Source organism: Antechinus flavipes, chromosome 2 (assembly GCF_016432865.1).
Source record: "Antechinus flavipes isolate AdamAnt ecotype Samford, QLD, Australia chromosome 2, AdamAnt_v2, whole genome shotgun sequence".
Classification (NCBI taxonomy): Eukaryota; Metazoa; Chordata; class Mammalia; order Dasyuromorphia; family Dasyuridae; genus Antechinus; species Antechinus flavipes.
Window position 1 is genome coordinate 252656256 of NC_067399.1, and position 16133 is coordinate 252672388.

The 16133-nt window shown below is 38.8% G+C and overlaps 1 protein-coding gene across 1 annotated transcript in view; it reads right to left on the reverse strand.

The window, feature by feature from the left end:
• RBBP8NL (RBBP8 N-terminal like) overlaps positions 1 to 15840 on the reverse strand; it is a 38929-nt gene extending 23089 nt beyond the window's left edge. The window contains exons 1-8 of the mRNA XM_051976706.1: positions 15705 to 15840; positions 14788 to 14830; positions 13729 to 13824; positions 12208 to 12320; positions 9174 to 9246; positions 6825 to 6988; positions 6384 to 6466; positions 2076 to 2239 (exon numbers count right to left, since the gene is read on the reverse strand). Of these exons, the coding sequence (XP_051832666.1) occupies positions 2076 to 2239; positions 6384 to 6466; positions 6825 to 6988; positions 9174 to 9246; positions 12208 to 12320; positions 13729 to 13824; positions 14788 to 14830; positions 15705 to 15765 (797 nt within the window). The 5' untranslated portion in view covers positions 15766 to 15840. The remainder of the gene's footprint in view (positions 1 to 2075; positions 2240 to 6383; positions 6467 to 6824; positions 6989 to 9173; positions 9247 to 12207; positions 12321 to 13728; positions 13825 to 14787; positions 14831 to 15704) is intronic.
• Between the last annotated feature and the right edge of the window lie 293 nt (positions 15841 to 16133).

A 16133-nucleotide genomic window follows, 5' to 3' on the forward strand; every position in this document is an offset into this window, starting at 1 on the left:
TACATCTCTGCACCCCAAATGGATTCTACAGACACAAGTTCTTTTTGTGTGTGTGTGTCCCTATCTCCCTTTCACAGGGGGCAGTTCACAGCTGCCTGTGCTTTCTCCATAATTTAGTATTTAGTTATGCTTTCTTTGGAATAAAGAATCATAAGACCAAAAGGATAGGAAATAAATCTGTGATTTCATTGCCATAGGGACCTTTGTGATGGGGAAATGTCTTCTCCCAATGCAGACCATCTCTGCAATTTATGATGTGCCTAGAGCACTGAGAACTTAAGTAGCTTATATAGGGTTACATAATCAATACATGTCAGAAGGCAAAATTTATACCTAATAATAAGTCTTCCTGGCTTTGAGGATAGCTCCACTATGCCCCAATGCCTCTCAATAGGATCATAGAAAAGATAATTGAAATTGAGAACTGGGAGGGACATTGGAAGTCACCTCATCCAACCCCGCCTCCCCAATGTTACAAATGGGGAAACTGAAGTCCAGAAAGAGGGAATGACTTGCCTAATGTAACATAACTGGTTAGTAAAATCCAGTATGGAAGCAACATCATCATATTTTAAAACAGGCTCTTTTCTCAAGTGAGACACAATTAATTTGGTTATATAATAAAAGAGCGATTGTCTAAGCTCACCCAAAACTTCTCTATTATTGTAAAACTCCACAGAATTAGTTGGAAGTATTTGAAACCAGCTCAACAAAGGTACCAATCATTTGTTCAACCAATAGATATTTATTGAGGACTTCCTAGATACTCAGACTTATTCTTTGTATTATAGGTTAGAAAATGAAGGAGAATGATCCTAGTCTTTGGAGAGCTTACTGACTAGTTGAGGAGAGAATAAATACTCAGACAGGAAAGTAGTATGTAGTGAAGTGTAAAGAGTAGTATAATTAGAAGGGAAAGGAGAGTTGGGTTCCAATTTCAGCTCTCACACAGTCTTATTAACCTGGCCTCAAAAAATAGGAGGCTCTGGTAAGGAGGGACTTGAAATAGGTAGTTTCCAGAAATCTTGAACAGGTTTGGTTTGATTTAGAGAGCTCAGATTTAAAGGCTCAGGGACAAACATAAGAACAAAAGGGAAGTTACCCCAGGGCTTCCAAGTGTCTGAAAGGCTTCAAAGGCCCTCTTGGTAAAAGTATGTGGTGAAGAACTGGATCTGTCTCTTACTAGTTTATTCATTCTTCTCCATCCCTTCCTCTGATCCCACTCTCAAATTTAATTTGCTTCATCATCCCGAAGACTGATAGATAGCAAAGTGCAATCAGTTTAGACTTTGTGCAGTCCAGACATCAGGTCCTAGGGAAATGAACAAGGACTCCATCTCACCACAGGGATGGGTCAGGGCTGGGATGGAGATCTCTATTCAGGAGGGGGAAAATGACGAGGAATTTCTAGGAGTGACCAGTTCCTTTAACACTTCCTTCTATCTGGCTTCCATTTGGCAGAACAACACTTCTCTCGAGTCCTTGGTTTTCCCAGACTTCCCCCAGAACAATATTCCACCCCAAATTTAGGTTAGGTAGATTAGGTGGTTCCCATAGCCTTCTCAAACTGATTCTCTTGTAGATGATCTTTGGTCTGGGCATTTGGAATAGCAACTGAATTTCTGTGAGGATAGGACCCCCAATCTGGGAAGTATGTAGGAGGAAAGCTGAATCTACTCCCTCATCCTGATTCACTCCATTTAATATATGGGAGGAGAGCCCCTTTTGACTGGGAAACTGCAGAGCTCTCTTTTTTCTTAATTATGGATTATAGATTGAGATTATAGATTGAGGCTAGTTGACTATAAAAGTCATCTAGCCCAGTTCCCTCATTTTGTTCATAAAGAAACTGAGGTCAAATAAGTTAGGTAATTATTCTAAGGTCACACAAGTAGTATGTATCATAACTCACAAGAGTTATGATTTGAACCCTGGTCCTCTAACCTAAGGCTTTTGCTGAAATAATCATGTTCCACTCCCAACTCAGCTGTGATCCGCTCAGAGTTAGTGGACTCTGGTGTGTGTGTGTGTGTGTGTGTGTGTGTGCGCGCCAACACAATTGGAGCTTCACTCACCTGTCCAGGGCATGGCTTTGGTCATAGGGTGGGGAGGGAGGACTGCTTCTTGGTGGGGGTGGAGTGGCTGTCTCAGAAGAATTTTTCTCAGAGAGGCAAGATCGGGACCCTGGTCTGACCACAGCAATGGTCCCATGCAGCTGATTAGAAATCCTCTGGGGATTCTGAAAAGATGGGAGATGAGAACAACATCAGAGTTACCATCTTCATTATCCCTAAACAGGGACACATGAAATCCTATGCAGATGTGGCCCTCTTTAAACAACTCTGTTATATGTATATAAGCACACTCAATAGAGAAGTCAGGGATTAGATATTCATACTACAGATATACCCATGCTACAAAGACAGTAATCTACTCCTTATACTAATGATTTAGTATGTGACCTTGGACTATCATCTGACCTCACTGGCCCTTGGTTTTCTCATTTATTAAATGGAGATAGTACCTGCGCTTTCTCATAAAGTTTTTATGAGAATAAAATGTGGGGACAGCTGGGTGGTGCAGTGGATAAAGTACCAGTCCTGAAATCAGGAGGACCTGAATTCAAATCTGGTCTCAGACACTTAATACCTTCTAGCTGTCTGACCCCTGGGCAAGTCACTTAACCCCAATTGTCTCAGCAAAAAAAAAAATACCTATGTATTGTCTAGTTCAATCTGTACTAAAATAATAAATTACACCTGTAACATCTTTGGCAAATGGTCATTCAGCTTTCTGCAGGAAAACCTGCAATAATATTCAGGATAACTGACAGGAAATGTCCAATAGAGAGCAACTGGTGAGATGGAATTAGAGTTCAAAACATAGATTAAGGCTGGATGTAGACATCTAAATCATCTATAAAAAATAATAGTTGAACCTAAGAGAACTGATGAGATTATAAGAAAAGGGGTGTTGGGAGAAAAAGGAAGATGTTAAGTCCCAGATTAGAGCCTGAGGTGAGGGCAGAGACAAGGATGGAGATCTAGCTAAAAATATTTTAGGAGAGGATAATTGGCGTGAAAGCTGAGGGAGAGAGAGTTTAGGAGAAACGAATGATCACTGTTGTTGAGAGGTGCAGAGAAGGATAAGAATTAAGAAAAGGCTCTGAAATTTAGCAATGAAGAGAGCCTTTTGGTAAACATGAAAAGAGCAGTTTTATTGAAGTGGTGGGGTTGGAAGTCAGATGGTAAAGGGCTGAAAAGTGAGTGGAAAGAAAGTGATAGAGGGAAGTGATGATTTTTCTTTTCCAAGCATTTGATTGTGAAAAAGAGGAGAGATGTAGGACAGTATAGTTAGTTTCTAATTAGTGAGAATAAAGAATCCCCTGAAGTAATCACACGTGTTTAAGTTTGCAGTTTTCAAAGTTGTAATTATGTAAAATATGGTCATTTGTTCTAGCTCAGTGGGAATATTAGGACCTAGTTGTAATTTTCTATTTTAACTATTCTTGCTAAGTGGTAACTGTATGTGGTCAGTCCAATTAGACTCCTGTTTCCATCTCTCCTTTCTACAGTCCAGCTTCCACAAAGTTGTAACAATTAATTTCTTAAAGCACAAGTTGGACTACATCATTCCCTTCCTCAAGAATCTTCATTGTCTCCCCTCTTGCCTTTTGGGATAAAATATAAATTCCTAAATTTGGTATTTAAAGCCCTTTTCAATCTGGCTTTAGCCTATCTCTCCAGGCTTATTTTACATAATAACTCTCCTTTTATACATAGCATATTCCAGCTAGACTGGATCTGCTATTCCCTGTTCTCTATAGTCCATTTCCTACCCATACACATTTTTATGCCTGTGTATAGGCATAGTCCCTTAAAAGCACTCTTTCCTCACCTCTGCCTATTACAATATTTTTCTTCAAGGCTTAGCAAATGTGCCAACTTCTTTATTCATCCTTCTAGTTATTAATGCTTCTTCACTCCTTAAATTACCATTTTATACTTATCTATTCACATTTCATATCCCCTTACCAGAAAAATATAAACTCTTTGAGAACAGGGTCTATTTTATATTTTGCATTTGTATCTTTAACCTTTCCAAGAGTGTTTTGCACACAGCAAATGCTAAATAAGTGCTTATTGGCTTGAATTGGATAGGGGAGCTCATCATTTTTTAAAGCAGCTAATTCCAACTTAAAAAAATTCATTAGATTTTTTTTCCAAAATCAGGTTTAATCAATCTTCCATATGAAAATCTTTCAAACAGTTGAAGACAAGCTCTCATATCTATCGCCTAAGTTTTCTCTTGTCTAGATTAAATATCCTTTTTTTCCCCCCCTTCAAGTCATTTGCTTGGTTGTCCATCACAGGTTTCCTCATCAGGATATTCTACGTCTTGTCAATGTCTTTCCTTAAATGTGACTCTCCCAATGGCTGCACTTATGAATAAAGTTGTTTGGGACTTTAACTTCACAAAATGTCAGAGCTAGACTTCCAAGAGCCAAGATGGTGGAGTAAGCAGTAAATTATTGTAACTCTCTCATATTTACCTCCAAACAACCATAAAATGTGCCTAAACCACTCTTGGAACAGCAGAACCAGAAAAAAATGTGTGTGTGTGTGTGTGAAATATTCTTTGAGTCCAAGAAACTTGGAAGATCAGCAGGAGGGAGCACAGTCCAGGACAGGAAGCATCCCAGCAGGCCAGCAGCAAGCTGCACCTCAGTAAGCTGAGCTCCTGAACCCCAGTGTGGTGGAGCAGACAAATACTGACATCACAATCTGCCATGTGCGTCAGCATAGGCAGGGGAATGAGCTGACTCCAGCTCATGCTTTAGTGTAGCCCCAGGTAAAAAGAAAAACACCCCTCTAGCCTCAGCACCATACTAGACACACCCACAAATCAGCATTAGAACCTTGCTCAGTACTAGGTAAGTTGTCAGACCCCTTCAGCTTCTAGCCTCACTCCCTCCGACCAGAATCAGATCTGAGGGTCCCTCGTTAGCCTCGGGGCAACATTAGTGCAGCATCAGTTAAACAGCCAAGGTATGCAGCCTGTGGCACAAGAAATCTGCAACAGTGTCTCTTCCATCCTGGGAGCAGAGCTCAAATTTTAGAGAATGGAAAAAGGCTAAAAAAAGATAAAAAACAACCAAAAAAAATCTTGCTATAGAAAGTGACAGGGAAGATCAAGATTCAAACTCAGGAGAGGACAACAGTGTCAAAACACCCATGGACAAAACCACAAACAAAAAAAAGTGGTTTCAAGCACAGAAAGAGCTCATGGAAGAGCTCAAAAAGAGGTTTAAAATCATATAAGAGAAGTAGAAGAAAAATTGCGAAAAAATGAGTGATGCAAGACTCATGAAAAAAAAAGAGTTAACAGCTTGGAAAAAAGAAAACAACTACTTAAGAAATAAAATTGGTCAAATGGAAAAGGAAAATACAAAAACCCATTGAAGAAAACAACTCCTTCAAAAGTACAATTGACTAAATGGAAATGGAAGTACAAAAGCTAACTGAGGAAAACAACTCCTTAACAGTTGGAATTGGGTAAGTGGAAACTAATGATTATGAAACATTGAGAGTCAATCAAACAAATTCAAAAGAATGAAAAAAAAAAAGAAAATGTAAAATACCTCATTGGAAAAACAACTAACCTCTCTCTTCAATAATGAGATGAACCAAATCAGTTCCCACAGAGCAGTAATGAACTGAACCAGCTACATCCAGTGAAAGAACTCTGGGAGGTGTGTATGAACCACTACACAGAATTTCCAATCCCTCTATTTTTGTCCACCTGCATTTTTGATTTCCTTCACTTAATTGTACACTACAAAGTCTGATTCTTTTTGTACAGTAAAATAACTGTTTGGACATGTATACATATATTGTATTTAACTTATACTTTAACATATTTAACATGTATTGGTCAACCTGCCATCTGGGAGGAAGGGGTAAGGGGAAGTAGGGGAAAAGTTGGAACACAAGGTTTTACAATTGTCAGTGCTGAAAAATTACCGATGCATATATCTTGTAAATAAAAAGCTATAATAATAATATTTTAAAAAAAGAAAAAAAAAGAAAAACAACTAACCTGGAAAATAGATCTACAAGAGACAATGTCAGTATCATTGGATTACCTGGAAGCCATAATCAAAAGGACCTGGACAGCATCTTTTAAAAAATTATCAAGTAAACTAGCCTGATATCCAAAGGGAAAAATAAGCATTGAAAGAATCCCACTGATCACCTCAGGAAAGAGATACCCAAATAAAAATTCCAAGGAACATAATAGTCAAATTACTATCAAGGCAAAGAAAAAATACTGTGAGAAACAGTTCAAAGCAGAAACATGACTCCAAACTGTCCAATCCTCACCATGTCCAGAACTCGTTGTTCCTGTAGGTTTGTGCCAGGAGGGATTTTAGGAATTGCAGAAGTCTGGTATCCTGATGACTTTTCTATTTTTAAGAAAGAAAGAAAAGCTCAGAGAAATTGATGGAAGAGGGTGTATATATTTTATTTTGTCTCCTTAGTGCAGTTAAATTCATGCATTTATATATTGGACTTCTCATGGATTCTGTGTAGAGGATGTGATTTTGGTGGGCAAAATTTTGCTAGCTGAAACCTCTTTCCCCTTCCCTCCAGTTGTCCAAAATCTCCAGAGGGTTAGAAATTGTGAACTTAACTGAAAATAAGCTTCCTCCCCATGTGCCTCTCCTACCCTAGAATGCTGCCCATTTCACTTGGTGCCCACCTCCTCAGACTTTGTGTGCCCCATTTTTCTTGGTCCTCTCCCTTTCATGGTTTACACTGTACCTTCTCCTAGAGGAGTGTGAGGAAGATAGTCCTCCTCTGTCTCCCGACTTGGTGGTGGTTTCTCAATGCTAGGTTTCCTCCCCCCTGGGGACAGTAAGGGCACAGGTGAATCTGGACTGGAGCTGCTTTCCCTGGACATAGTCCGGTGGTGCTTGGGTCTGTCACTAGGAAGGAAGAGACAAAGAGGAATGAGGATGATACCAGCCAAGCATGGTGGGATTGATGAAGAGAGACTAACCCTATGTCTAAGTGTATTTGGAGGACCCATATATGGTGGGGTTTGAGGGTTGCTGGGAAGGTAGGTCAGCTTGCAAAGGTCATGGGATTGTTTAGATTTGAAAAGGATCATAGGGAACAATAACATAATTGCCTGAAGTAATTGAAAGTCAGAGAAATAAAGTGATTTACATCCTAAACACAACATCATGGATGGAGACTTGGAATCAGCAGATCTTGAGTTCACATCTGACCTCAGGCACTTATGAGTTGTATGAGTCTGAGAAGATCACTTAACCTCTGTTTTTCTCAGTTTCCTGAAATAAGGATAGTTAAAATACCTTCCTTCAAGACTTGTGTGAGGACCAAATGAGATAACATGTATAAAAAGTGCTTAGCACAGTGTGTGGCACATACTAGGTATTATATAAATGCTTATTTTCTTTCCAAGGTCACACAGGTAACAAGTAGAAGAGCCAGAGGTTTCTGATTCTAAAGCAAATAATCTTTCTGTTATATGCCATATTGCCAGCTGTACTACTTGTGATATCTCTCAGAGTCTGTTTCCTTTTTTTCCCCTGTAAATAATTTTGGTTAGAGAATCCCTAAAGTCTTTCCCACCTCCAAAATCCTACAATCCTATAATCCTAGAAAAAAACCTAATAAAATTTTCTCCCAATGATCCATGAAATCCTACCCTTAGAGCTTCATTCTTTAGGATTAAACACTTTTCTTCCTATTTCCTCTTTTAAAATGTAAGTAATCCTACCTCCAAATGAGTCTCAGTTTCCACATCTGAAAAATGAGGATACTTGACCTGTCTGCAGGGTTGTTGTGAGGAAAGCACTTTGTTAACCTTGAAGTGCTCTAGAAATGTGAGTAATTTTTGCTTCTCTTATAGAAAGAGAGATTGGGTCTGTGATTTAATTGAAATAGGCAATTCTGAGATGGAGAAACTGCCTCAACTGCAGGTTGAAACTTTATCAGCAATTTAATAGCTATACAATTTTATTGTTTAGCAGGCTCTGATGGAGAGCTAGATGAAAATGTCATTGGGAAATATTTAAGAAAATAAATAAAATACAATAAAACACAGATGACATTAATATGTATTTTTCTAAGTAAATAGGCAACTCTAAGGAATCCTTATGAACAGTTAGTGGTTCCCACTTCTATTTGAGTTTGATGTTGTTGTTCTGGATCAGTGGTGTTAGATAGAAACTATTCCATGTATAAGTATTCTGCTTTAGTCTTAAAATGTAATGTCAGCTATATTTTATTGTATTTTCATTTGTTTTAGTTTTAAAAAATGTAATGTTATTTTTGTTGCATTTTCATTTATTTTAGTTTTAAAATGTAATGTTATTTGTTTTATTGTATTTTCATTTGTTTTGGTTTTCAAAATGTAACATTATTTGTTTTATTGTGTTTTCATTTGTTTTAGTTTTAAAATGTAATGTTATCTCTGTTTTATTGAATTTTCATTTATTATATTAAATATTTACCAATTACATTTTAACTTCCTTTGGTGGCATGTACCTGTTTAACACTTCTGGTCTAGAATACTGAGAAGTGACTTATCCTGGATCATATAGGTGCTATGTGTCAGAGGCAGAATGTGCATTCAGGTCTCTCTGGTCCCAAGGTTTGCTAAATTTCCTCAACTTCTGCTCTCCTAAATTACCTTTCACCATTATTACTTTTGCTGTTGTTGTTCAGTCATTTTCAGTTGTGTTCAACCCTTTATGACCCCATTTAAAGTTCTGTTGGCAAAGATACTGGAACAGTTTGCCATTTTTTTCTTCCAGCACAATTTATGGGTGAGGAAACTGAGGCAAAAAGGGTTGAGTGATTTGCCCAAAATCACAGAGCGACTAAGTGTCTGAGGCCATATTTGAACTCTAGAATGACAGATTTCCAGGCTCTAAGCCAGGTGCTCTGTGTACTATGGTACCACCTTGTTGCCCACTATTATTATAGTTATTACAAATTAATGGTTAATGGTAGCTGAACGGCATCACCTTTCCTTCTTCAATAGGAAGTAGGGAATTGTTTGCTAAATTGGTGGCTGGGGGCTCATTTACCCAGACATTGGTGAGGTAAGGGGGGGGAGGTGGCGAAGCCAGAACTCACTCCAGATTTCGAAGTCTCTTCAACTCTTCCTTCAGGGTTTTGTTTTCTTCCTTTAGCCCGTTCATTTCATTAGCTATGGATAAACAGGAAAAACATCAGCTTGGCTTGGGCAGGGATCAGAAGTAACTCGGGACCTGGCTGCCCAAGGAATAAACTGCCCCTCTGTGAAACGTCAGATACTTTGTGAAGGGCCATCACCGTCTGCTCCAGTTCACTTGCCAAAGTATTTTAGCAATAACCCCTAAATAACCTCCCAGGCCACCTTAGAGGAAATTAGTCCCTCAGTGGGATGCAGTCTCAGTTTTCATATCTATAAGATGGGTTATTGGTTTTACCCATTGTGGTAGATAACATTGGGCTGGAGTCTCTGTTTTTCTTTGCCCAGTAAATCGTGCCAAATGGAATGAGTCAATGGTTGGGATGGATTCCCATGGGTAAATAGTAATTTCAGCGCTGGAATGTGTGTGTGTGTGTGTGTGTTAATAAAAGCTAGAAGTCATAGAATTGTAGAGTGAGAAGTGACTTAGAGGTCATTTAGTACAGTTTTTTCCGATAGTTCCTTTCCCTCTCTTTGCTATCTTTCAACCCCAAAACCAATATGATCTCCTTTATGAAGCGTCCCTTGATCCCCACAACTAGAAATAATCTGTTCCTCCTTTGAAGTATACGGGCATTCATTTTTACCTTCCCTGTGGATTCAAGAAGGTCTACTTTTATTGTAATTACATATGTTGTTGCTTTATCCCTTCAACTTCAACGGTTGCTCTTTGAGAGTAGACAATTTTTGTTGTCTCTTCCACGTGTTTTTGTCCATTTTGAATATGCAATAAATAACTATTGACTGGCCCAGATGCCGAAAAGGTACAAGACTTCAATGGGCTTCCTCTTATTTTTTGTTCTTTTTACAAATGCTCCACAATGTGCACAAAGCAATGCTCATATGTACATGTGTGTTCATATAAAAACACACACATATATGGACATATAAATAGACACACTCGCCTGTCTCACACATCCATATATGCCCCCCATCCCCATACTCATGCAGACACAGGTGCACATTCACAGACACATGTTGTTTCAATCATGAGTGACTCTTTGTGACTCTATTTGGGGTTTTCTTGGCAAAGATCTTGGAATGGTTTGCCACTTCCTTTTCCAGCTCATTTTACAGATGAGGAAGTGAGGGAAGCAGGATTAAGTGATTTGCCCAGGGTTACAAAGCTAGTTAATGTCTCAGGCCAGATTTGAACTCATGAAGATTCCTGATTCTAAGCCTGGCACTCTATCTACTGCACCCTAGCACTCTATCTACGGCAGCCTAGCGCACTGCCCCTCCCTCCTGCATACAAACACACAAACATACATGGGTATGATTACTGAAATTATATACATGCTGATAATACAATATATATATATATGCATATACATACATGCATATATATATATATTACTTTATATTTTACAATTGAAGAAACTGAGGTTCAGGGAGGGATTCATTCAGGAACCCACAGTTAGTACATTTGAATTTGAGTTCAGGTCTTCCTGATTATTTTTCTATTTTTCTAGCTATTTTTCTACCACACTCTGCTAATTTTCTAAAAACGAACCCTTATATAAGCACAAACACTAATGCTACAAACATACATTTATTCACAAGCATTCCTTTATAATACAGTTCCTCATATTCATGCATACAAAGTCACATGCCTTTGCCAATCATGTACATACATGCACATATGCACACTCACACATACATGTGCATACACGTGTATCTGTAATACAAGCATAAATTCTCACATACACAATGATACACATATTCACTTCCCTTACATGTGTTCATCAACATGTTCATGAACACTTGTTTTCAACCAAGACTTTTCAGAGAAGCAAAATCTTCTGTGGATTACTGGGAGAATTGTTAGGAGTTGAGGAGAAGATTCAGTCATATCTTTTACCCCTCACACCTTGAATCTGAGGTTCTTTTTTCAGCTGACTTTCCTGGGAGTTCCCTCTCAGTCTAGGACAGAGCCTCTCAGGTGCACAGGGAGCCCGCACAAGCATCTCCTTTCTTTTGCCCCTCTTCAGCAAGGACTATCTCAAAACACACCATTCATCTTGAAGCATTACACATTTATAGTGTCAGGAAGGAACTTAGTGCTTTTAAAAGCTGAAGCTTTGAAGGAGGTTTTTCTAGTCCCTGGATCATCTGCCTTCTTAGTTAGAGGAACACCAGATGATAGAGGGGAGCACAATAGAGATTGAAAGCAACCCTTGGGGTACTTTTTAGAAAATGCAGAAACCAGAAAGCTTCTAGGGAGGTTGGTTGAGCTATCAAACTAATTTTCCCAAATCACAGGTGTAACCAATGTGATTCCCTTATTTGGTAGCACCAGTGTCTCCCTATTGCATCTATGGAAAAATCAATTTCTGTTTGACATTTAAAACCTTTGACAAATTACTCCCGACCCATCTTTCTGGAATTCCTACATTCTATAATTCAGCCAAAATGGCCTTTTTGCCATTCCTTGTGTCTCATTTCTTATTTCTGTGTCTTTGCATAGGATGTCCTTCCCCTCCCATGCCTGGAATGCCCTGCTTACCCACTCACTCCTGCCCCTTAGAATCTCCTCTTTTCTACAAAATTCAGCTTTGGTACCATTTTCTACATGGAGTCTTTCTGAGCTTTTCCTATCTCCAAGACCAGATCTGACTGCCAAAAGTGTTTAAGTTTATTTCATGTAATCTTGTGTGTAGATATATGTATACATACATATATACACAATATACATATATATACTGTGTGTATAAAATAGATATAGATATATACACATACATACACGCACACACACATATGTATGTTTATGTACACATACATGTTTATGACCACAATATTTCTCCTAATAGAATGTAATTTGGGGGGGGGTTAGGGACAATTATATTTTGTTACTTGTGTTCCAAGCCTCTGGCACAGTGACTGGCACATAATAAACACTTTTTGAATGCTTTTTGATTAATTGAGTGATTGACTTACTGAGGATAAAGATGTGCTGTAGGCTCTGGAGGTGAGAATTCTCATATTCATGCTGTTTCTTCTTGGCCAGCTCTTGAGTCACCATGCATCTGTCACAGAGGCCAGCTCTCAGCCTAAAAAAGAGTCATCTAGTTAATTGTCTCTATACCAAAGCTGCGCCATTCCTTCTTCCCTCCCTTCTCAAGTCAGGCCTCCAGGTCCTTGGACCTAACCTAGGAATCCCACGTTAGGATAACCTAAATATAGTTTGGAATTGGAAAGAAACCTAGAGTGGGCTGTACTTATCTTTGTATTGTATTTTAATTCAGAAAGAGAAGACAAGAGATGAGAAGAAACTTCTCTAGATGGATTTTCTCATTTTTATATTCTATAGGTATTCCTGAAAAGTTGAGTATAAATGGAATTCTTGTAAAGTGAATCCTATTTAAAATACAACCAAAGAGAGTTCTATGAAAAATACTTTTACAGGGAATCTGTGTATTCTGACAATTCTAATCATAGGAGGGAGTGTGATATAATTGGACTTGAATTGGATTTCTGAGTCTGCCATTTACAATCTGGGTATTTGGAGTAAGGCATTTCATCTTTTACAGATTCAGTTTCCTCTTCTATAAAATGGAAATCATACTACTTGAACTACCTACCTCACAGAGTGGTTGTAAGGATCAAGTTAGATTGTGTCTATGTTAGAAGTTTGAAAAATGGAACAGTGTAAAATTTCTAAAGTGCTAAATAATTTATAGAGCTCTTGAGATACATACATATATGTGTGTGTATGTGTGATAATAATTAGACTCTATTTAATTGATAAATTTTCATGTATGAGAATTGTATTGGAGAAAGCTCTGAAATAAGAATCAGAAAACTAGAATTTGAGTCCCTTGTTGGCCGAAGACAAGCTGTGAAACCATGAGCACATTGTTTATCTTTTGGTACATTAGTTTTTTCATTTAAAAAAAGATATAATACTTCTACTATCCTCAGAGAGAAATAGAAGAGAACCTTATAGATGGGACAGTACATTAAAAATACTAAAGTTCCATATAAAGGTGAGGTATAAAATTATAGATTGTTAAGGTTAAGAAGGACTTAAGATTTGACTATATATTTATTGTTCAATTGTTTTAGTTATGTTCCACTCTTCATGACCCTATTGTAGTTTTTTTGGCAAAATTACTGCAGTGGTTTGTCATTTCCTTCTCCAGCTCATTTTACAGAAGAGAAAATTGAGGCAAACAGGATCAAGTGACCTTCCTAAGGTTATACACCCACCAAGGGTCTAAGGTCAGATTTGAACTCAGGAAGATGAGTTTTTCTGACTCCAGGTCTGATACTCTATCCACTGAGCCACTACAGTGGGATTCACCAGTGCTTTCAAAAGGCTCTGTATTCTTGGAATCCCTTAAATGAGAAATAATTTCCAAGTCATGTTCTATTCCTAACAAAGGGAAACTTATTCCTTATATAGGACTCAGTGGGCTGCTGCTTGTCATGCGGGTTTTTCCAGTGGACAGGACTTACCTGTTTTCTAATACCTTCACGTTCTCCTTCAGGGCTTTCTGCTGTTCTCGAAGCTGGTGGTTTTTGGCGAATAGCTCTTCAATCCTCTGGGCATCTCTAACTCAAAGAAAGAAGGAGGAGACAATGAAAATGATCTTTTGCCTTCAGCAAGGAAGGTTTCTAAATAAAAAAAAAGTTTGTTAAGATTGGCCTGGATGGGAGAAGGACTAAAAGCAGGAGATACCAGCTAAGAGACTATCACAGTAGTCCAGGTGAGAGAGGATGAAGGCCTAAACTGGAATCATAGAATCATGGGAGTTTTTAATTGAAAAGAATTTTAGAGTCTATCAGGATTAGAGGGAGGATAATAGGGAAGAGTTGAACATGACTGATGTTTTGTTAATTAGAGGATCTGAGTTCAAATCCTGACTCTGCCACTAATTTGCTCTATGACTCTATCCCAGTGACTTAGGATCATAGGCTATAGAGCTACAAGGGATCATAGAGGATGTTTAATTAAATTGATACGGAGAAAGAGTGATATGGAATTGACATGCAGAAAGATATGCCAGGTTACACAGAAGGCAAACCATCAGGAACAGGTTTTTTGACTTTGTTTCTAGGATTCCTGCCACTGCAACACAGCTGACTTTTCTTCACGTTATTGTTTTTTTTCATCTGGAGAATGAGTGGGTTGGAGCAGATCATTTTTAAGGTCCTGCTTTACTTAGACTTTCTATGGCTTATATGTAGTTCATTGAAATGAAGGATGGAGCACTATTTCCAGTTTGCCAAGGATGGTTTGCCTCCTCTGCTCCCCTATCCCTCTGGAGCTTCTCCCTCCATTGATGGTATTTTGAGCCATAAAACTGGGAGACCCACCAGAAACTCTAAGGGAAAAGATCAATCTCCTGTAGGCTTCATATATTACTTAGGGCTGGGTGAGGCTCTCTTTAATAATGGAAAAGGTTTTTGCCGAACCCTGACACATATTTCTTTTGAAGATTTCCTCTGGATCCTTAGAGAGAACACTAGGGTCAGCTCACATAGCAATGGGGCCCCCTGTTCAGTTGAACTCACCGGCACTTCTCTGTGTTAAGCTCCAACAACTTGTTCTGCAACCCTGCAAGAGGGGGAGGACATTAGGACACTGAGCAGTTTCATTTTAGAACCAAGACATTGTCTGTTTAGTGTTTGGGCACCTTATCTGGCAGAAGCATGTGGAAATGAAGAAGCTCTGTGGTTCTCTTTTATGGGAGGAGATCTGGTTGAAAAGGGGTATTAGAATTTCAGTAATGAGTCATTCACCTTCCTCTTCTCATCCATGACAAGGGCCTTTCCTGGCTGTCTTTAACCAATGATTAATAGTGCTCTCCTATCAAAGTTATATATGGGTATTTCCAGAGCCCTCCCTCCCTATTTATCTCTCCAGCCCTGGTACATGTACCTCCATACAGTAAGGGTACAGATGAGGGCCTGGATTTGGAATCAGAAAATATATATTTGTATTTGCTAGATACAGTTGTGTGGAACTGAGAAGACTCATTTTTCTGAGTTCTAATCAGGCTTCAGACATTTACAAGCTTTATGAGACTAGGCCCTTCACTTAATTCAGCACCTCTGGGTCCAGGTTCTATGCATTCTTATCTTCCCAAACCTAAATCCTCATTCCAGGGCAACTTGAATGTTGTTCCCTGCCAAAAAGCTCCTACTTTTCAGGCATAGGAGGGAGACCTACAAAAGAAGGATATGTTCTCTCTCTCTCTCTCTTTTTTTTTGCAGGACAGCTATTTATTTTATAACCAACAAATGCGCTTTATGAGGACCCTGCCATTTTTACTACCTTACATATGACATGGGTATTTAGAACCTTCTTTCTGTCAAGGTGCCATAGTATTAGGGAGCATCATAAGGTACAGGTTAGAAGGTTCCAGCCCGAAATATTGCTTAGCCCACAGTGTGACCTTGCTCGTGTCTCCTTGGAGGCTGGATCATACCGAGGACTTCTTTTTCATGGATGTCCTTCAACTTGTTCAAGCATTCGGTGAAACAGTCCATGGCTGGGACCCGGTCCTGTAAACTTTCTTCCCTTGCTCTTCTTGTGGCAGTTGGAACTTTCTCCTTTGGTCTTATCTCATGTTAGTCTCTGACCTTAAAAAAATAGTCATTACATGTAGAGAGTAGAAGTAGTAGGGTAATAGTGATGGAGCCACTCAGAACCTAATGGCCTTTTCTTGACTTTATATGAAGTTAAATGTACGAATCTAGAAGAAACATCTCATTCTTTGGTGATAGCAAAAGTTTCTGGGAAGATATGGTCCTTTAGCCAAGCCTCTCAACATAGACAAAGTGAATTGAATGGTGAACTCTGCTCCTAAAGTTTTACTGTTCCTTCCTAACCCATTCACTTCCCTTCTCCCCCCACC